This window comes from Trachemys scripta, chromosome 3 (genome assembly GCF_013100865.1).
Source record: "Trachemys scripta elegans isolate TJP31775 chromosome 3, CAS_Tse_1.0, whole genome shotgun sequence".
Taxonomy (NCBI): Eukaryota; Metazoa; Chordata; order Testudines; family Emydidae; genus Trachemys; species Trachemys scripta.
Window position 1 is genome coordinate 115,237,783 of NC_048300.1, and position 22,531 is coordinate 115,260,313.

The window sequence follows — 22,531 nt, forward strand, 5'->3', positions numbered from 1 at the left end:
AGAGCGCCACCTGCTGCTGGAAAGGTACGGGAGCAAGTGAGCGAAGGAGTTGCGGAAGGGGGCGGGGGAGTACGCCGCCAGTTACGCACCTGCTGCTCGGGAACAGCGCCTAGCGCGCGCACCAGCAGCCATGAAGACTGGGGGGGGGGGGATGGGGACCGGGGGGGGGGGGGGGGGGGGGTTTCCAGCTGATACGCATGCGCATGGCTCAGGTTGCTTAAAACCTGTGAAGGCTGGGATTGACAGGGCCAGCAGTGAGCAGCCGGAAGTGACGACGTTGTTCAGCGTAAACAGTTTAGCCGGAGCCTGGTAACCGGGTGGCGGCTGCAGCAACAGTCACCGGCTCCTCCGCGCGGCCGGGCGGGGCGAAGCGGCAGCTCTGCTTGGGCTGGGCGAGCCGCGGCGGCGGCCGGAGCCCCCCGCTCCCGAGGGTAGCGTTGTCAGGGGGCCTTGCTGCCAGCCCGGCACGGGGCGAGGGAAGCGGCGGCGTGCCCCTCTTGCTGCCCCGGTGCGCAGATTCTCCCCCGCCCGGGGGGGCGCGTCCCTGCCTTCACCCGCACCTAGCGGAGGGGGCGGATGGTGTGAGGGAGGCGGGACCGGGGTCACCGCCGCGGGGGGCTGGAGGAGGACGCTCCGCCCGTGACCCAGGCAGCGGGTGCGGGCAGGGCGCCGCGGCATCGCCCCGCCACCCCCCGGTCGCTTTCCTGGAAAGCGGAGCGGGAGGGGTAGCGGGGTCTCGCTGTGAAGATGGCGACCCCCGGGATGAACTGGCAGCAGCATTACTACGGCGGCGGCGGCTCCTCAGCCAGCGCTGGGAAATTCGCCGCGTCCAGTTCCCAGCCGGGGCTCAGCGTGGAATACAGCCAGGATCTGCACCTCAAAATGAGCAAGAAAATAGCCCAGCTCACCAAGGTAAGCGTCCCTCCCCCCAACTCTCCAACCGTGTCGTGTCTCCTGCTGCGAGCTGCTCTCCGGGTGAAAGAAGGAGCTCGCTCAGCGCTCTCTCCTCTCCTACAAGCCACATTCTTCCGCCTGAGAGGGGCAAAACTGGCTTCCAGCTCCCATTTAGATGAAGATCTTCAGTGATTAAAACCTGGCGGATTAGTCCCTTTAAAAGCTGCATGTGGATTGGCTGCGCTGCCCCTATTGCAGTGATACCTCAATTCCCCAGGGTGGAATCCACAACGTGTTTTTCACCGAATATATAATGAGATTCATGCCGGTTTTGACGTCTGTTGACGGTGAAATCCTAAAGCAAAGGATGACAGCCAGCGAGACAAATAGTTTCAGTTACAAAACATGATATTAAAAATGCGTTGGAAAGCTATAAAGTGAGTCCATTTAACTGTGTCCCTGTACATAGTTTTTCCTGTATAACTGTCTGTGTTTAGGGAAACTGACTGACACTGACTGTATTTTGTATTTATACTCTAAAATTTATAGGTTTTAAAAAAAACTTCATTTACATAAGAGGTGAACAAGTCCTTCTAGGTAATTTAAAAAAAAAAAAAGTAAACTTGGCAGTAGCTTTGCTCTCTATTAAGAACTTATTTTTAGTATACCAGTAGGTTATTTTGAGTGTCCCTTGACAATGAATTAACTTGGGGGGGAGAGGGAAGAAGGAAAAATGTTAGTTTTGTCTCACTGATTTAACAGCCTTCTCGACAGGATCCTAAGCCCTGTAAGATGATACTATACATACATTTTGTTAAAAGCTGATATTTTAAAGAAACATTGTCAAGGTTAGTAGACTGAAGGGTAACAGACTCTACTGTAGTTGTGATTTGCATATTCAGAATAACTTTTTACAAATGCATGATTCAATTCTGTAATTTTCCTTGGTTTGAAAAAGAATCACAATTCATAAAACACAAACAGCTTTGCATGAGGGAAATACACAGTGCGTGTTGGAGGGTAAGTAATTGGTAATGAGCCGTTTCAAGCTTCATGTAGCTTATATTTAAACAAGAAGTTAAAAAATCCATAAATAATAAACATATTGGTATCCTTCAAATATCTGCTAAACTGGAAGAAGAAAACATTTCATCTCCGTTTGGCTTGTTTGCTGAACAGAAATAGAGAATTTTTTGGTAGGAAGTTTATGGTGGTCATGCAGGCCATACCAAATTGTCTGTGTATCTAGTTTGAATGAAATAAAGGCAAATATTTACCAGAGTCAGTTAATGTAGACAGCAAAAATGAATTATTTTGACAAGTCAAATTTTCTTTCTTTTCTAGTTATTGACCTGATTCTTGCTCACTTTGACCTCAGTTAGAGAGTGAAATACAGTTCAAACCAGTCAAATAACGGCTATAGTTAAGCTTATTTTCGACATAGTTTTAAACCACAATTTAAGTTTTAAGTAAGCTAAGATAATACAATTAGTAGTTTTTTATCTTTGGTCACCATGTATGAAGAGTGTCCAGGTGACACTTAAATTGGCTTACAACACTTTTAGGAATTTAAGTTGTGATATGTATGTGGGAATATTTGTACAGACTAATTCCCATTTGTGTACAGTTTTAGGTTTATTTCCTTTTCTTATTTCAGTAGTTTGCATAGCATTTAATTGTCATCAGAAGCATATTTCATTTCCATATTAAAATAGATGCATGGTCTTTTGAATTCTATGTCATTGAACATATGCTATACGTTCTGAGGTACTCAAAGCCCTAAAGTAGCTATGCATTCAGGGATTTTATGCAGGTAAATATTCAGAAATCTGGTGTATTGTAGTCTTACCCTTAATATCTTTCAATACAGTAGTTTATCAAAACTAATGCTTCAGTTTATTTTAAGGTTCATGTTGCTATAAGATGAACCCAATAATACATTATATATGTAGTCTTCTTATTTCCAAGGATCCCAGAACATTTTATAAAGCGAAGTACAGTATGTGGGTCACCCTTCAGGTTGTGTATTTGAAAAAGGTTGGTTTAATTTACAGGTTAATGGCTTGTCTATACAGAGAATTTATCAATGGCAAGTTGGGGTTCAAATCTGCAGACTGGCTTGCCTTGCTCTGACCATATGGACCCTGCTTTTGTACACTAAAAGTTCAGAGTGCAGAATCGTTAGTGCACAGTAGCAGGATCCACATAGCTACGTAGTGTGCAGCAAGCTATTGCGGTGTAAACACGGTGTAAACCAACTTGCACGACTCTCTGTATAGGCAAGCCCAACAGCCCCAGAGCTGCAAGGATTTGTGTGTGAACCTTTATAGGGTCAGTGTTCATATTTGTTTCCTGGCAATACTGTGAGGTTCTACTGGCCTTTTTGGTAATAGACTCTTGTTCCAGAGTGGAAGTTTTGCAGGGGATTGAGTTATAGAGTAGAGGAACTCACAGAAATTGACTTGTCGCGAGCCCCGTGTCACTGGAGTAAACCAGGAGGGCGCAAGGCTAGAGTACCTCTGCCTCACTACTGGTACGATAATGTAAGAGCTGTGATCAGTTTCTTAGGTAGCAAGGTTCCACATCTTTTAGGGCTGTAGGTCAAAAACACCTTAAACTCCATCCATAAGCTTCTTGGCAACCAGTGCAAACTATGGAACACTGAGATTATTATTTGTAGTAATATTTCAGCACCTTGGAGCTCCAGGTATGGACCAGGACCCCATTAAGCTAGGTGCTGTACATCCACAGAACAGACTGTCCCTGACCCAAAGAGCTTATAATTTAAGTAGGTTTTCTGTAAGGTGAAAAGACACATTGAACTGTTGTACGGCTTGCATCTGAGAATATGCAGACATGTTTGTATGTGACTGAAGATATAATTTTAAGGTCACTTGGACCTTTTGTTAAAACTTCAAGACAGAGCCAGAAAATCATCTTAAATTGTAATCCAGGTGTTCAGGCAATTTTTAGGGCTAGGACTGCCATGCATACATCACTACAGGATAACAGTAACTTGTTTTTTATTCAGTGCCTGAATAAAAGCAAGTTCCAAGCAAACTAATACTTTTTTTTTTTTTTTTTTTTTTTCCCTCCACAGCAAGCAGTGATTTCATACTGCTTTGATATTCAGGCATGCAGTTGGTCAAATGTACATATGCAATCACATATAATCACAGATTATTTCTTGATGGCATGCTTTAATTTTGTTGTCAGATACTATTTTATCTTCTAAACTGGTACACAGATCTTTTGAAGTGCCTAGAAATAAGGAGCTTAAGCCAAATAGGAAGGACTAAAATTGCTTCAGCCACAATTTACCACAAATCTGCATGATGTGGGGCGAGGTGTTTTTTTTTTTTTTTTTTTTTTTAAGAGTTGCATTTGTTACTACTATCTGACCTATGTTTTTCCCCTTACATATTTTTGATATTAAGTATTTCAGAATTTTCAAGATATTGGTACGCTAACTTAGGTACTTTTGAAGATGTTAGCTTTCTCTAAGTGTAAGATTTTGCAGGGGCAGAACTAGAACCTGGGTCTGTGGGATGGCTCACACCTCCATACTGCTGCCATGCAGCCATGAAAGGGCCACATGCATTACCACATAGACCCTATGGAGATAAGCATCACAGGTAGTACCACCTCAGAAGGTCGGACTCACAATTTCAGTCATGGCCCTTGATTGGTCCATGCACCCTACTTAAGTTCAGGAAGATTCCGGGATATGTCAGTGCAATGAGGTAGACCAGCCAGCTGTACCATCAGACCTGCATCTTGGCTTACGCTTTGACTTCTGACCCCAGCTCGGACCCTTGGCTTCAGTACTTGGAGTCTGACTCCTGCTTTGCCCCATGACTTGGGTACTTGAATTCTGACTGCAGACCCTGGCCTTGCTGCTTGGATCCTACCCCCTATTATTGGTACTAGGACCCTGACCCCAGGTCCTAAACTCAGGCTACTGCTTTTGGTCTCCTGCCCCTTTTGGCACCAGCCCTGATCATTAGGCCTGACTGCCCTAGCCTTGACACTAAGCAGCTTCAAAAGTGCCTAAAAGTGACCTAGAACCTGAAGCTGATGTTCTTAATGCAATGTATTAGTATCTTATTCTTGTGTGTTTTTTGTCTCAGTTAGGATCACCCTGTTGTGATAGGCCTTCTATAGAGACATAGAAGGAAACAGTTCCTCCCTTGAGGAGTCTGCAGTATAAGAATTGAGTAGTTCTAAATCAAGACTTCTGTTAGTGGATTACTGTTTCAGTTGCTGCTGCTGCTTCTTTTTTTTTTTTTTTTAACTGCATCATCAGAGTCCTTCCTTCAAATGCTTTAACACATGAAGCAGGAATCTCAAAGATCTTGATTTTATATTTACCTTACGAATTACATGCATCCCTGTGGAGAAAATACTTTCATCCTTCACTATTATGGTTGGAGCTACAAATTGCATTTGGACAAAAACAAAATCCAAATAATTAGCACAGGGGTCGGCAACGTTCGGCTCGCCAGGGTACTTACCCTGGTGAGCCGCATGCCGAACGTTGCCGACCCCTGAATTAGCATTAGCTGAGTCATAGGTAGTTTAGTCGACTGAAAGAAGTAGACTAGATAATTGGACGAAAACCATCTGTTTGTACTTCCGTGGGGAGACTTCAGTGTTGCAGATTTCTTGAAGTGGGAAGTTTAGACAGCTATCAGTTTACAGGTTAATGGGAACCTACCCTGAGAGTTGTATTATGTAAACAGAAGCAATTAGCACTGCTTCAGACAAGCTTGTTGTTCAAAAATAAATAAAAAAGCATCTTGGTTTCAACTACTAGTTAAAATGGTATGAAAATTGGTCAACGCTCCCTAAATGTCAGGTTTAAATTTTCCCATTTTAGGCTTCTTTGTGCTTGGCTAAGTGGCTGATGTGAAGTTAAAATATTCAGCTGGCAACAACATCTTTTCGTGGAAGAACAGTAAACTCTCTCTTCCTAAACAATTGGAATTCCTTTCTGTCTTTGTCAACCAGACTAAATATTGCCAAAACTTTTTTAGTAATCCATTTTTCCTTCACTGCCCTGTTGGTGGGAAAAGGGTTAGGATTCAAGAGCCCTACACTTGATAGTGGCATAAAGTAGGCTCATGGAACTTCTTTAATTCAGGAAGCATTACTTTTGTGATTGTTGTTGGAGTGTGGGGTAAGTGGAGAGAATTTAGATATTGGTATCCTGATCATTTTGTCCTCAGACCAGTATTTAAATAGTTAGTTTTCTTTTGACCTAATAAACTGTTAACTTCAGCACTAAAGTTGTTTTTAAGACCTGTTAATCTTTAAGGGTGCCTGGAAGGAAGCTGGATTAGAAATGGACAATAAAGAAAACCTGTGGGTGTGTTTGTTTGTTTGTTTGTTTTTTCTTTTGCTAAGAAAGAATGGCAGGCTTTGGTCCAAACATTTCCACATAGGTATGGTGGTATGTTTTTGCCTTTAACCAGTGGTTTGTGCCAGATAACTTCACTGAGCATAAGACATTTGCAAATAAAACTTGACTATCAGTGGAACCCTTTCAAATCATGAGACTTGACTCTTAGTTTCTGGTAGCTGTAACTTAAATGGTATGCTATAAAAACAATGAGAAAACAGGGCTTTGTTAAAAGTGAGGTTAGTCTCTGCAGTGGCCTTTATGAAACATACATTTCATATTCTAAGATTGAAGTTAGAAATGTAAGACTCTATCCAGAAGTAGTCTGTAGTTTCTATGACCTTTCCTTTTGTACCTGTCCTGAAAGGTCAAAAGACTGCCTGAATGAAATAATAAATTCTGATTTCTGTCTGTGATTCCAAGTGTGTCAAATGCTTCTTCCCTACCCTTTCAGTTAATGCATTAAGAATTAAATATTTAATCTTTGGGAAAGCTTTTCTCTTTGCTGTACAACAGCCATAAGTATGAGAAAGCTGTTTCATTATTACATGTCCTATGTTAATTCTGAAAATGCTGTTCTGTGACTCTCTAGATTTATTTATTCCAAATATAATACTGGACTTCTGCATAGTGTAACACTTACCTGTAAACATTTCTGGAACTGCTGTGCTGTAAGGTAAACTATAAATGCCCCAAAACCAGCAAGGAGGGAGGGTCTCAGAGCCCAGTCTGGAGCCCAAGCCTGAATGTCTACACTGCTATTTTTAGCCCCACAGTGTGTGCCTGAGTCAGTTGACCCCAGGTCTGAAACTTGCTTTTGTGGATCTTTTTTCGGTGTGTAGATGTACCCATAATTTCTCTATTCAGCTCCAGTGAGACTCCATATGGGTTATGTGTCCAGGGCTGGACCTTCAATCCTGGTTAGATATTGACAAACTGCAGGGAGCTCAAAGATATAGAAAAATGCTAAGAGCCATAGGGATTGAGTGAGTAGCATTGCCCAGTAGATAGGTCTCCAGAATCCAATTTCCTGAGTTCTGTTCTCAACTCTGCCACTGACCTGCCTGAATTTTGCCAACTCACTTCATTTTTCTATTTTTTTTTCTCCGCCCTTTTCCTGTCTTATTTATTTAGATGGCAAATTTTGGGGGCCAGGACTCACTCACCATCTATTGTACAGTTCCTAGCACAATGGGGCCCTGATCTCTCTTGGGGCTCTAGGTATTAACAGTATTTGTAATCCATGTAATATCCTTCCTAATGAAACAATTCACACAGAAGGCTTAAACTGGGAAGGGAATAGCTCTATTTACTACCACTGTACAAGATGCTTTCCTGTGAGAGTAAATGCCTCATGGTCAAAGCTACATCCCCCACCTTGTCAGATCATACTTGATACTTGCAAAGTAGCTTAATTGTCTGTCAAACTATTATATATTTCCAGTACCAATTCTATTCTACTTTGACTCTGTTTGCAGTAATAGTAAGTATTGTTGTCTCATTCCCTTCCTTCAATCAAGGAACTAAGACCTACTGAAAGTCTGCTCATGTAGGACTAAAAGAGAAACCTCTACCCCTTGAAATGGGGGAGGAATTGGAAACCTCCAGACTAGTGTTGTCTTACTTAGAAATATATTACAGAATTCTCAAATTGCTGTATTGTTCAAATTACTATTTTTTTTGTTAACTACTATCCCACTGTAGTTTGGCTTTTAATAGTGTTTTCTAAGAAAATGTTTTAAATCTCTTTGAACTTTTTAAACAAACTTATGTCTATACACTAGTGTGCATTAAAAATAGCAGTTGTTCAGCATTCCAATATAATCCTAGAATTGCAAGTGTGGGACAAAAATTTGGAGGATAGGAATTCATAAGAGAACAGATTTGAACATCAATACCACATGGATAGGTCTTGAATAATAAAATGGGAGCGTTTAAATGATTTGATACTTTCGCAAAAAGGGCAGTGTTAGTGTCTTTGTGTTCTTGAACACTAAATACTGAACCTATTAAAGATTTCCCTGCAGTGTGTGGGGTTTTAATTTTTTTTTATCAGTATTTTCCAAAGTATGGTGCATGCTCTTATGAGGGGTGTGAAGGACTAGTGAGGTGTGTCCATGCCCACCTGCCTGCCCCCCTCACAAATGTTCTCCAGAGTCTCAGCTTTCCTTTTTTTCAAGTTGATGTGTAGCTGTTTCGGAAGAAAATATTTAAAATTTGACCCAGGGTAACCAATTCACTAATGTTCAATCTGAGTTTGCAGAGAGCCTGAAATAATATCTCTGAGATGTGAAGTATCCCATTCATTTTAATGGAAGTTAACTTGGATGCCAATAATACTTTAAATGTCAGCTTCAACTGTTTCATTCATCAAAAAACATCAGGAAGATCTTTGGAAGATCTTTGGAAGATGTACACAATTCTGCACTGCATTGTTACTCACTTTGGTTCCACACCTACGAGGAGGAGGCGGCAGGTCCTGCCACCATCTTTTGAACACATGAAGTTTTGAGCTGGGATACTGCATAGCAGGGCCATTTAGCATGTTGATGTCTTAGATATTGCCATCCAAGTAATACTATTTTGATAACATTATTTTAATATTTTTTAAATTATGTTTTACTTTTAGATAATGAAATAACTTGTTCAAATATTTGAAACCTAATATTGAATGCCATTTCTTAAAATACAACTAAATTTCACTTCATTGAACTGTAACACACAGTGTTGAAAAGGGGCATGGGTTAATTTCTAGGGGCTCAACTTTCAAAAGTTTTGGCTATTCTGCTCTATAAGATATGTAATGACAATTTCATTGCAGTATACTGAATAAATCATTCTATTTTCTTTCTACTGTGCATTACAGCCTTTTTTTAAAATGAGAAATCTTTTGTTAAGAGATGTGCTTGGGCTTTCTAAGGTATAGATATAGCATTTCTTATCTTAGGCCTGGTCTACACAATGGGGGTAAGTCGGCCTAAGTTACGCAACTCCAGCTACGTGAATAACATAGCTGGAGTTGATGTAGCTTTGGTCGACTTACTGCGGTGTCAATGTTGCACTGGGTCAACGGGAGAAATTCTCCTGTCGACTTACCTTATGCTTCGGGTTCCAGTGGAGTACAGGAGTTGATGGGAGAGTGATCTGCAGTCGATTTAGCAGGTCTTCACTAGAGCTGCTAAATCAACCCCCGGTACACAGATCGCTGCAGCATCGATCCCTGGTAAGTGTAGACATACCTTTAGCCTGGTCTACGCTACACAGTGTACAACATTACAGCCTTGTCCCACTGATGTAAGTGCCCTGCTACATCGATGACATAATTCCACCTCCACAAAAGGCGTAGCACTTACGCCAGTGTAGTTAGGCAACTCAGTGTCTGTGTAGATGCTGCTTTACTTACCTTCTTGACAACCTTAACTATAGGTTCTCTTTATTTTAAATTTCCTTGATGATTTGGGGGGAAAAGAGTGTGTATGTGTATACACACGTGCACACACACACAAAATAATGTAAGCACTAAAGCCAATATATCTTACTTTGAACTTTTTTGAAGTAAGGTGTGTAATGGGATGCTTGGCTACAGCCTTAAATACAGAATTGCTGGTGAAGGTTCTAACGAAGTCCATAGTTTTGCCTCTGTACTGCTTGAAACAAGTCAATAAAGGAGCATCAAAAAACCTACTGGATAGAAGAATTAGTGACTTGGCACTAGGTAGCTAAAACAACATGATGTTTCTAATGAGAGTCAAACAACTTTTCTGTTGGTGACTGATAATTCACTTTGGGGAGTTACCAAACAGGTGTTTATGCTTTCTAAATGCCTTGCAAAGTAGAATACTGTCAGTTCTGAAGTCAAATTGGGCATGGCTCCTGAGCTACCCTCACACTTCTCGCTGGAAGGACAGCATGGAGAAACATACATTGTTGCTCGGTTTCAGAGTGGTAGCAGTGTTAATCTGTATCAGCAAAAACAACAAGGAGTGTGGGTAGAGAGAATTGCAGCCTTTGGAGCTTTCATAAGATGTGCAATCAGAAGAATGGCAAATGTAGAAATTAATTATTGAAAAATATCTGTTTCAGAATTATAGCCAACCTTCGATTGCACTGCTGTGGTGGCTCAGTCAAACGCTAACTGATGTGGATTTGACTCTTTTAATTAACTAGTATTCGGAGAGAGGGAATCCATGTTTTAATATGCAACTTCAGAGGAATCTGTCAGTGTGGATTTAGTATACCTTTTTGAACTGTAGAGACTGTCTTTTATTTAGTTCATGTGGGAGAACATACAAAGCAGAGGTGATGCATATTGCAAGGTGTTCAGTTTTGTCCATCAAACTGGCTTCTTAGTTTGGCAACTTTAAAATCCCTAGAGCTTCATCAAATTAAAGAGAGATCTGTTATGACAGCTGGATGTAATAGCCAGAAGGTGGTCATAAGTCTTGAACGTCACATTGTGGGCACAATTTCACAGTACCAATTTTATAGAACAGCTTTGTTTTACTTTGGCTGCAGAAGTGGTGGTCATCTTAGTCTGGTATTCAAGTATAGCACAGTGCCACTGGACTGGCTGACAGCAGCAGGTATTTAACCAGGACCTTGGATCTGTAAGCATTAGCTGCTTCTGCTTGAGCTAAAGAATCCAGGTTCTGTAACTCAAAGGCTATAGGAAATTGATAAATCTCAGTGCATGGACTATCCACTAAAGGGATAGACACAAGGTATTTGTGGACTACATGATGTAGATAAAATACTTGTTTTCCAGGCTTGATTAAGTCTAGTTAAAGTTCCCTTTCCATGACCTCTATAAAGCACGTTCCACTAGTCCCTACTGCTGCTTTCAATACAGATTAGATAATTCCTAATCAAATCCCCACTTTTATGATCTCTCTGTGCTATAATAACCAACAGTTCACAAGATAAATCGAAGAACTAGTGGGACTCTCGTCTTGCTTGCCAAATTTACACTCCCACCCTGAAACCCTGCTCTCCTTTACAGTGTTACCATCTCCGGCCTGGTCTGCACTACAAAGTTAGGTAAACCTAAGTCAATTTGTTTTGACATAGTTTTGCATGTGTCTGCACCTAAATTAGACTCCCAGCAATGTAAGCATCCCATTTCATTGATGCAATAACACCAACTGCCTGAATGACAGCCATTTTTGATTGACTTTCATTGACATAGTGTAAGGGCTGGTCTACACTGGGGGGGCGGGGGTGGGGGTTGTCGATCCAAGATACGCAACTTCAGCTACGCGAATAGCGTAGCTGAAGTCGAAGTATCTTGGATCAAATTACTTGGGGTCCACACAACGCGGGATCGACGGCTGTGGCCCCCCCCCCCCATCGACTGCGCTACCACCACTCGCTCTGGTGGAGTTCTGCAGTCGACGGTAAGCGCGTTCGAGGATCGATATATCGCGTCTTAACGAGATGCGGTATATCGACCCCGGATAAATCGATTGCTACCTGCCGATATGGCAGGTAGTGAAAACATACTCTAAGTGTAGACGTTTTACCTGTTGGCCCTAACAGTCCTCCAGCAGCTGTCCCACAATGCCCCATCCCCTCTACAATAGTTCCTCAAGTCAGTTTTGAACTCGCCTGCCCCTTTAAAACCTGCAGCATGTTTTTGAAATGCTTTTTCCTGATTGCCCACCTTTGCAAGCATCCAACCATGCCAGTTCCTTGCACAGAGAGCTACTAGATGTGCTCCTGTCTGCAGAACGAAGGAAGTCATGGATCTCTGCTGGCTGTGGGGAGAAGAGACTGTATAAGCTCAGCTAAGGAGCAGCTGATGAAATACAGATATCTATGTGCAGATTGCACAGGGGGTGATAAAACTGGGGTACAACAGGGATGAGCAGCAATGACATGAGAAAGTGAAGGAACTTTGGCAGGCATATCAGAAGGCAAGGGAGGGCAACAACAAATCTGGGGCTGTCTCCGCAGACCTGCTGCTTCTAAACAAACTGCATGGCATAATTGGCGGGAACCCACCAGGACCCTGAGTGTGACTGTGGTGACTTTGTGAGAGCCTGGCATAGAGTCCCATGCAGTTCACTGTTTGTGTGTGTGTGGGGGGGAATTATGGGGAGCAGGAACGGGGATCAGGGGGAGACTTAAACCATGTGGTGAGCCAGGAGCCATTTGAAACTCCACCGGAGTCAAGACAGGCCTGCCAGGCAAGCACAGATGAGCCACGGTGACAAAGGTGAAGGGAGTTCAGGTAAGTGTATACATGCATTATTCCTCATAAATATTTCTTACCTTTTTGTTGTCCAAAATCTCCTCTTTTTCCTTCCCTTTTCCCCCACCTTTCTTTTATATTTAAAAATAGCTCCCATCCCATGCGTTTAGAGAACAAAGCTATCAACTTTTGACTCCTCCATTTTACAGGTAAAATATTAGAAAAAAATTTAAAAATAGTATGGCAGTCTGCGTTACACCGTCTAGATCAAATCACTGTACTGTGCTTGAATGAAAGTAGAAGAAGTAGGCATCTGCTTTTCCTTTCTTTGGCTTGTTGGGCTAGGTGAGGGAATATTCTGCATGAAGAGTACTTTGTTTATCTGAACACAAATGTCTCTTCTATACTCCTGAATCATCTCAATGAAACTCTGCAGTCCTTTCCCAAACATTTTGAGGGTTGGGGCGTTGCTTCTTGACATTGCCATGTCACTCTGCGATGAGTTCACTGGCACCATTACAATGACCAGGCTAGCAGCTTCTCTTGTCCTGGGTGGCCTCAGGAAGCCAGTAGCAGCTGTGTTCTCTGGACCGTTGTCACTTTCAGGTGTGAGATCAGCCAAAACCACCACTGCCTGTGAAAATATTGGCAATAGTCACAGCACTTTCCTTATAATCATACTCCGTGTCTAAATCTTCCTGCAACAATTCCGCTCCACCCTCTCCCTGCTCTTTTGAGTTGCAAAGCAGTGCTGTAACAAGGTGCTCCAAAACTAAAGACAACTAGCTTTTCTTATTAAAGGCTTGTATGGGAATAATGTAATAAAGTTGAGGTTTTCCCTTTCTGTTGTGACTGTAAAGTTATTGCTATATCTGTCTGTTTTAATCAGCAGCCTCTGCCATGGTGGTCTTGAGATGTTCCCCCTCCATGCTTACTGAATGTCTGACCCTGATCAGGTGGTGAAGGAAGCACACCAGGGAAAAGATGTTTGGCTACAACGTCCAGTTCTGTACAGCAGCTTTCCATGAACATGAGGATTAGAGGGGCTGCCTCTGACAACTCAGGGCGGGGCAGGGGGATCTGCATACTCCCTAAGATCCAATTCTTATGAACTCTTTGAGTTGGAGGATCAAAGGCCTCCAACAGACCCCAGGCTAAGATTTAGGCACACTTTTTGTGGTATCTCCCACCTTGACCTCCAGGTCCCTATGCATACAACATGCCCCCATAGCCCTATTGGAATCCATGGGTATTGCATCATGAAGGTGAGCCCTCTGCACTTCTGTCCAGCGGTGGGACTACCTGACCTGTTCCGTCTCTGGAACGGCTACAGTTGTTTAAGTGAGTATATTGGGGAATTATCAGACAAAGAATTTCTTCCCAGGAAGGAAAATAGGATGGCAGCTGGCATAGTATCATAATCCCCAGTGTGGTGGGGCGATTGCCCCACACCCAGAGAGGGTGGGCTGCAGCAGGCCTAGGCGCCTGTGCAGCCGCCCAACCAATCAGGAAAGGGCTTACAGAGGGCCAATCAGAAAGCAGATTGGGGCCAGCCAATCAGGGCCCGCCTCAGCCATATAAAAGACTGCCCAGAGCAGGAGCAGTCAGTCTGTCCCAGGCCTTCAGAGGGGAAGGTCTGTCTCCAGAGCTGGGAGGCCAGCACCACGGACAGCGCAGTGCAAGCCAGCCTGAGAGAATGGGAGAAGGCCCTACTCCATAGCCTGCTAGGTGGCAGGCCTGGGAGGAGGAGGCCTAGCGTAGCGAAGGGCTGTTGGGGAAGCGGTCCAGAGGGATAGTCAGAGGAGGAAAGAGAAGGAAGACAAGGAGACTGTCACCCGAGGGCCTCTGGACCAGGACTCAGAGTAGTGGGCGGGCCTGAGTCCCCCCCCCCCCTTTGTTTGCTGTGCTACCCCACGCACAGCCACGGGCCGCAGGGAGCGGCCGGTCAGAACCACACCAGGTCCTGGACGGTGAGGATCGGACTCAAAGGTGTGGGGCTGTTGTTTACCCCCCCCCCCCCCCCCCGGAAGGGGGTGTGAAGAGGCAAAAGGGACACTGTCGGAGGACAGTGCTCCAGAAGAGGACTCCGTACATTGAGGGTGACGCAAGTCCGTGCACCCAACGCAGGCGGAACGACAGGCGGGACACCACCCAAAGGCTCGCCCTACTGGTTCGAGCTAATTCCCCAAGACGACCAGGAGGAGGCGCCACAGCGGTGAGCTACTACCCTGCCCCACCCAGCATATTAGTGGGGACATCCATGTAATCTGAGCCAGATGACTATAAGAACCTTCAAGACTTGGGCTGCACGAAGTAGCAGAGTCTCTTAAAATACTGCTTGAGGTGTTGTAAGGAAGTGTTTGCAAGCTCTTAGATGCACACCATACATCCATGGCTGGTCACCTAGTGCTACCTATCAGTGAAGACTTGTTAGAGTGGCTAAGGACACTGGCAAGCTCCAGTATAAATTGCACCAACCTTGAAGAAGGCAGCTAAAAGGTAGCAGATACCATCGATTGAATTTGAATACACATATACCACCCTGTGCCAATCTTCCCTGTGCCAGATTCCTTTGTGTTAGTGATATCCCATGAGAGAAGCAAATATTAGCAAATGAAAATGAGACGGTAGACTAGAGAGCTGAAATGATTCAATTTTATTAAGCAGGAACAGCCATTCCTCAACCCCATTGGAATTAAGGATTGGTAACTACCAAGCACTGTTAACAAGAAGACTGTTTAATCTGTCATAACATCTCAGATTTTGCTGACAATCTACCTCAAGAATCTAAGGAGGTGTTCAAGTCTCTGATTCTACCAGAGCTCAGGCAGGAGCTGCAGCTTCCATGAGGAGAATACCCATCTCAAAAACATGCGGAGCAGTAGCTTGGGGTTCAGTCTCTATATTTTATGAAATGTTATTCTCTTGTTTAAGCATTGAAATATGATACTTCTGTTGGCAGAGCTGTGCTGCAGGCTTTGCGTAGGTAGATTAGGAGCACCGACCACCATTGGACCAGGTGGCTGCTTGTGAGTCACCAAGAGTGGCATATATACATGGATGATCAAAGAAGAAATGGTCACTTATCTTATGGAAACGGTGGTTCTTTGAGATGTTGTCCATATATATTGCATGACCTGCCTTCCTGACCTGCTACTATGGAGACCTTTTAACACCTGGATTTTGTATTGATAAAGAAACTGAGGGGTGGCTTTGCCCAGTCTGCCCATTATACCCTTGGTACAAGCACAAGGATACGGAGAGGACATGCACAGCCCAAACAGACATTGCTGGCCAAAAATTCTGATCTCAAGCGCACCATGAGTGCCTAGTTCTTATATAGCAATTTATTTTTAGATCTCAAAGATCTTTACAAAGGAGGTAAGTGTTATCCCCATTTTAGAGATGGGGAGACAGACACTGAGAGGGAGGTGACTTGTCCAATTTTGTCCAGTAGGTCAGTGGCAGAGCTGGAAATTGACCCCAGGTCTCCTGAATTCCAGTCCAGTGCTCTATCCAGTAGGCTATATGGCCTTAATATCTCAAAGAACCACCGTTACTTTAAGGTAAGTAACAGTTACTTCCTCTCTTCAGTTCCTTTAAAGCCTACTTTTAGGTAGCTTTTCTTCCGCTAATCATGTTGCTTTCCCCCTAAATTATTGGCTTGTGTTGGTCTTGTCTACTTTGGATCCTGTCTACACTATAAAAGCAATCCATTGTTGATAATTAAGTGTGCGAATCTGTCACAGAGGTCATGGATTCTGTGACATTTCAGGACCTCCGTGACTATTTCTGCAGCAGCAGAGCTGGAGCAGCTGTTAGTCCCAGGGCCACTGGAACAGCAGCCCCAGGCCTCAAGCTGCAGCCAGGGTTGGGTCAGCCCCCTTGGGGCTGGAGCAGCAGTAGTCAGCACCTGCCCTAGGAGCAGCTGGCCAGCAGTCGGTCCACTTGGCTGCCGGAGCAGCTGGCCAGCAGTCGGTTGGTCCCCAGGCAGCGCTCCAACTGTTAGTCTGCCCCCCTCCCCCGGGTATTTTTAGTAAAAGTCAGGGACAGGTCGTGGGCTTCCATGGATTTTTGTTTATTGCCCCCAACCTGACCCTGACTTTTACTAAAAAATCTATGACGGAATCTTAACCTTATTGATAATGGTTGTCAACAAACAGATGCAGGTGAATACAAGTTAGCTGCAAGTGTAAACAGGAACAAGCTACATTCAGCACCATTTCAGAAATTGCTGTATGGAATTTGACTAACTTGCATGTCCTGCATTTCTGCTAATTGAGATGCTCTCTCTGAATTGCATTTGGTATTGAACCCAAGGATCAGGGAGTGTGGATCTATTTTTCCTTTAGCATGGGGACCCCAGGAATGGATCTATTTGCACTAACCTGAACAAGAAACTACAGGTCTTTTCTGGCAGCAAGTTCCAGAGAAAGTTTTAGTGACAGTGCTATCCCCACACTTTCTCAATAATGTCTCTCAGTCCTGCTGCAGACGGTGCTGGCAGATCCCAGGGAGCTTTGTCATGATTTTATGAATATCCCACAAGAAGAGGAGGCTTTTTAATTGGGGGTGAGGGTGTTCAGTAATGTCAAGAGGACAAAGGGCTGTAGAGACAGTAGTCGACCTTTAAATTAGTTCATGACAGGTAGAAATTGCTGCCAAACTGATAGATAGAATATGTGTCTAAGCCAGACTCAAACAAATTATGGTAATCCAGTAGTTGGGAGTCATGGGGCATTTAAGGAATCCCTGGGGGCCTGATACTGCAAACCTTTACTGTTTAGGTAGTAATAAGTCCTTTTGGTGGGCTGCTTCCGAGAAATCAAAAGGACTTGGGTATAGCTATGGCTCGGAAGGCTTGCTGTTAGATGTTCATCACATCTTGTACTATCAGAGGTAGAACACCTTAAACTGTGAATCTCAGCTATATTTCAATACAAGATATATGTAAGGCAGCCATATGACTCCCAGACACATTCATAAAGCATTAATGCTTAATTTCCCTTTGCTACAGAGCCTGAACAGATAGCCCTAACTTCAGTACTGTGCATGAAACTTTTGTATTGACTGTCTTGATAGCTTCATATCTAGCTAGAGCCTAGTGACCAGCGTGGATTGATTTTTAAATCCTCAAGCAGCAAACCTTGATTAAAATAATTGATTTTAATCTTGTTTTGCATTTTTACTTTAGTTATTTTCCAAAGAGATTTTTCCTCATTGGATAACCATTCAAACATTTTTATATGCAACTCAGTATAGCCTTTACATTACTTTTGGTGTTGCTTCTTGCTAACAGGGAGAATATATCTTCTTTCCTTTATCGGCTGGTCTACGCTAGACAGTTAGGTCGACATAAGGTGACCTAGTTATGCCAGTGTATATATTACAGTGTTTCTCCCGATGATGTAAGTGCCCTACTACAGCGAATAATAACTCCACTTCCACGACAGGCGTAAGGCTTTTGTTGGTATAATTAAGGCGATACAGTGTCTAGGTAGACCGCGCATCCCTTACATCGGCTGTCATGTCAATTTCATAGCTCCTGAAATTTCCTGCCATGAAATTGACAAGAAAGCCAGGCAGCTAAAGCCCAGCTGCCCTCCGGCCCCCTGGAGAGCTGGGCGGCTCCAGACCCCCCTCTCTACTGGAAGCCAGGCAACCTTGACAATTTTGTGGCTCAGTGAGCTATGAAGTTGTCAAGACTGCCTGGCTTCTGGTGGGGAGTAGGTGGTGGGGATGGATCCAAGAACCCGGGGAGCTGGATCCCCCAGGAGTGATAAGCCCTTGCTTTCACTGCCCCCTGTGGGGCATAGGGAGTGGAGTGGGGGCAGCCAGGCTCTTGGTAGGAAGCTGCAAGGTCCTTCAAGATTTTAGAACAGGCAGATCTCATCCCACTCACACACCTAGTTTTTATTCATGGATTAGAATAGGAAACAGGGGTTCCTGCTTTTTCATCATCCCAGTCGGTTTCCTAACTTTGAATAAAATAGTCATTGAATTGAACCAGGGTGGATTTGATTTAAATCATTAGTCAGGAAGACTTGATTTTAATCATGGATTTCTACATAAAAGTGCACTCCTGTTGGTTGTTATAACCTTAATACATATTCTTCACAACTCCGAGATGTAGGTTTCATTTTTAGAAGGTACACACCATACATTTAAAAAAAAAAAAAAATTTAAATCGACTATGTCAGCCAGGGCAACATGAGAAATTTAAAATATTGGTTTCTGCAGGTAACTCGGTCGTCTTCACCTTCATTTTCCAGTTTGTTCATAATCTGGAAAAGAAAAACAAGCTTTCCAGCTTTTTCAGGTCCCAAACAATTTCTCACTTTGGAATGAATTAGTTTAAAGGAAGAAAGAATATTTTCTACACCGGAAGAAGAAGCTACTGCTGTTAAAAGTGAGATTATCACTTCAACAGTCTCTGAATCCAAGTGCTTAAGTGACTTCCACCAGTTCACTGATGTGACTTTCTTTAAAACATCATCAGCAAATGTATATTTCTTGAATGGTTCACCATTAGCGCTGAAGTTTATTATAGTTGGCATTATGGAGGGATGATTGCTGGATGTCCATGTCATAGCCAACTCTTCTTCAGCAGTTAAGATTTGACCCTGGTACAGAGTATTGAGAATAATTGCCAGAAAATGATCTGGAGATAGTGTTTGTCCCATTTTTTTTTTTAATGCTTGTAATTTAACTCTGTCATTGCATATTTCTCTTTTTAAGATCTCACTCAGTTACTTCCAAATTTCAACAGCTATTTCCCTGCATTTTATTCAAGGCTTCAGAAATAGGCTTCTGGGTACTCAGCATGTGTTCAACATTTCTCTTAAGCCCAATGTTGAGAACTTCGGCTGTGACAGTGACATCTATTTTTTCACAATTTTGTTCACAAACTGTCATCAGATTAGGCCAGTTCTTGATATAGTGCTCAAAACAGTCCACTACTGAGTTCCACCGTACATCTTGTGGGAGAGTTAGCTTGGTTCCTCCCACTTTTTCAGAGCAGCTGCTGCAAAATGGTGGTTTTACGGAAGTATTTTGCAATTTCAACAACATTAGCCTTTATTTCTGGAACACTGAAGTCTTTGGGTAGGAGGTGCATCACATGAGGACTGCAATCATAGGTTATTAGCTTGGGACTCGCTTCTAAATAATTTCTTCTCATCTTGGATACATTCGCAGCATTGTCTGTGACCAAGCTGCGTACTAGACATTTGAATTTTTTTGCAGTTTGTTATAGCTTTTACTGCTTCTTCTTGTAAGTATTCTTCTGTATGTTCATTTCCTGATGTATCAGTTGTTTCTGTAAGGAAGACCTTCCCTTCTTCTGTTGTCACACAAGCACATACAACAGGATCATTGTGGACATTACTCCACACTTCAAGACTCAGATTAACAATTTTACCCTCTACACCTTTTGCCCACTGCTCAATTTCTTTTTCATAGACTTTATCCAGCAATTTGCCTGCAACATCTGCTCTGTTGGGTGGACTGTATCCTTGTCTTAATGACTGAACTATGTTAATGAAGTGTGGGTTCTTAATCATACAGAAAGGAGAGTTTGTTGCATAAATAAACAGGCAATTTTTCATCAATTACCTCTTTTTGTAATCTGCTGGTTCTTATCATAAACTTATCTATGGTTGTTTCTGGATGATGGAGATTTTTTTTTTTTCTTTTTGCTACAGGTGATAGCCACAGTATATGTGACATACATGACTGAAACACTCTCATTGGCAGGTAACTCTGAAACGATAGAAAATGGTGATCTTGAAGGTGGATAGTCTTCAGAATCCTGTATGTTGAGGATGGATTCTCCTAAACAAAATAAGTCAATGTAGTTATTTAATTATTATTATCATACTGCTCATTTAGTATTGCTCATTGCATTCACTGACACTCAGTACTATTTTAAAGGTGAAATTGTAAAAGGAAGATCTGACTATTTCAGCTATTTATTTTTTATCACAACTGCATCTAAAATGATGTTACTATACAGTACTAACTATATTTTTTGCTCAAACATGAGAATTTAAGAATAGTCCAAAAGGAAGACAGGCAGTCCTTAAGAAAGAAGTATGAACTAAAAAAGTTTACCAACCTGAAGATCCGGCATGTTCAGACATGTTCCTTTCATCATCTTCAATGCAGCTTTCTCCTGAGAAGGAACACTTCTCAAGATGTTTCATTCAGGCAACCAGGCCTTGCATTTCTTTGTTGCACTGTTTGCATTTTGCACGCATGCCCGTCTTACCCACAGGTAGAGGAACTTTATTAAAATATTCACAAACTGGGTCTCTTTTGCGGCCTGCTGCCATTATAGTTTTTCCCTTCTAGTGAGAGAATAGTATAGTAGATCTCAAATCAGTGAAGGCTACACTCAGAAAGACCTCAAGACTTCTGGAATACGTGCTCAAACAGTTTCACTTTTGTTTCTATTGCCTGTCCCTCCCTTCTGACATTTATCTCCAGACTCCTCCTCCTTGTCCAGATCTATTCTGCCCCCAACAATCTTCTATTCTTTGAACTTTTTGAAACTTTGCACTTTTAGAGAGAGGTAAGGGATTGACTCTGTGTACACAGATTTGCAGAGGAACAATAGGGTTGAGGTCTGTTATTTCTTACCTCTATATATTTATTTATTTAAAAATATTTTTGCTGTTCACAAGCATATTATCTCTGGAGACACAAATCCACCATTTGAGAACTGCAAAACTAAGCATCTATGATGGTATCTTCTAGACTGAGCACTGAGTCCCATTGGGTAGATAGAAAGATTAACCTAAATAATCTATACAGAAGCCCCTGGTACTCCATAAGATTAGGTCCCTAATCCATGAACTACTGGCACTCATTTACAAAACTTTCCTTAAACATGACATGAATATATTATCTCATACTATAAAATTAGAATTTATATCCTTATTCCATGATGAGATGCATTGTAGCTCAAGATATCTTTCTTAGGTTTTTCCTCAAAAAGCATTTTATCAAAAAAATCAGATTTTAATAAAAAAATCTTTTTTTAATCATTGATTTTTATCCACCCTGAATTGAACTAGTTGAATACTCTCTGCACCTACAGAAGAGGCTACTTCTGCCAAAAGCTGGTTTAGTACAGCAACAAACTCTGGTTCCAGGTGCTTGCTTAGTGGGTTCTGCCAATTCAGTGGTTTGATTTTTTTTTTTTTTTTTTTTTAAACTTGGCAGAAACCATGTACTGTACTGCCTCATATTTTTTTAATTTGATTTTAATAGATTACAGTAAATGTAGGTGTTTATCACAGTTCAGGGCAATTGCAGCTGTATTCCCCTTCTGTGGTGCAGCAAGGGCACCCATTCTCAGGCTTCCGGCTACCCTGTCCATTGCTGCTCCTGGATGGAGAAACGCACCTGAACAGTTCCTTGCCTTCATTGTGTTGTCCCCAGCAAAAGACAGTCTGCCTAAGCAGGTCTGCTTCTTCTTCGAGTGGCGTCCCGGCGGGTGCTCTGATTTAGGTGATTTGTGCGCCCTGAGCCTCTAGTTGGAGAATTTTGACAGCAGTACCTGCCTGGGCCACACATGCGTTTCCCCATCTCATGCCTGCAGTGGCAGTTAACTAATGCTGTGCAGCCCCCTCCACCCTCCAGTTCCTTCTCAACTGCCCTTGCTCCGAGTCAGAGCTCCAGCAGTGTGCTTGCTTGCTTTACTTCAGACTTAGTTTAGTTAGCTTAATCAAGTATTTTAGTATAGTTAGCTTAGTTGGTTAAGAACCTTTATTTTGTTTTCTCCCCCCCACCCCTTTTTTTAAGGAGGAACTAGGGGATGGGGTGGAGAGGCGCCCTGCACTAATTAACTGCCACTGCAGAGGCAAGACAGGGAGAGCACATGTGCGGACCGGGGCTTGCATCTCAAAGAACCTCAGTTACTGCACAAGTGAGTACACACAAGGTGAGTAAAGTTCTCTTCTTCACTCTTCTGTCCTCAAAGATGGAACACAGAATAATTGCCTCAGTTGTAAGTTACCACAGCTTTTTTTCTGAGCAAGCAT

At 42.8% G+C, this 22,531-nt stretch overlaps 1 protein-coding gene across 1 annotated transcript in view; it reads left to right on the forward strand.

The window, feature by feature from the left end:
* Positions 1 to 293: 293 nt before the first annotated feature.
* FAM184A (family with sequence similarity 184 member A) overlaps positions 294 to 22,531 on the forward strand; it is a gene marked incomplete in the record, with an annotated part of 171,410 nt that continues 149,172 nt past the window's right edge. Inside the window, 1 exon segment of the mRNA XM_034765789.1 lies at positions 294 to 912. Within this exon segment, the coding sequence (XP_034621680.1) occupies positions 748 to 912 (165 nt within the window).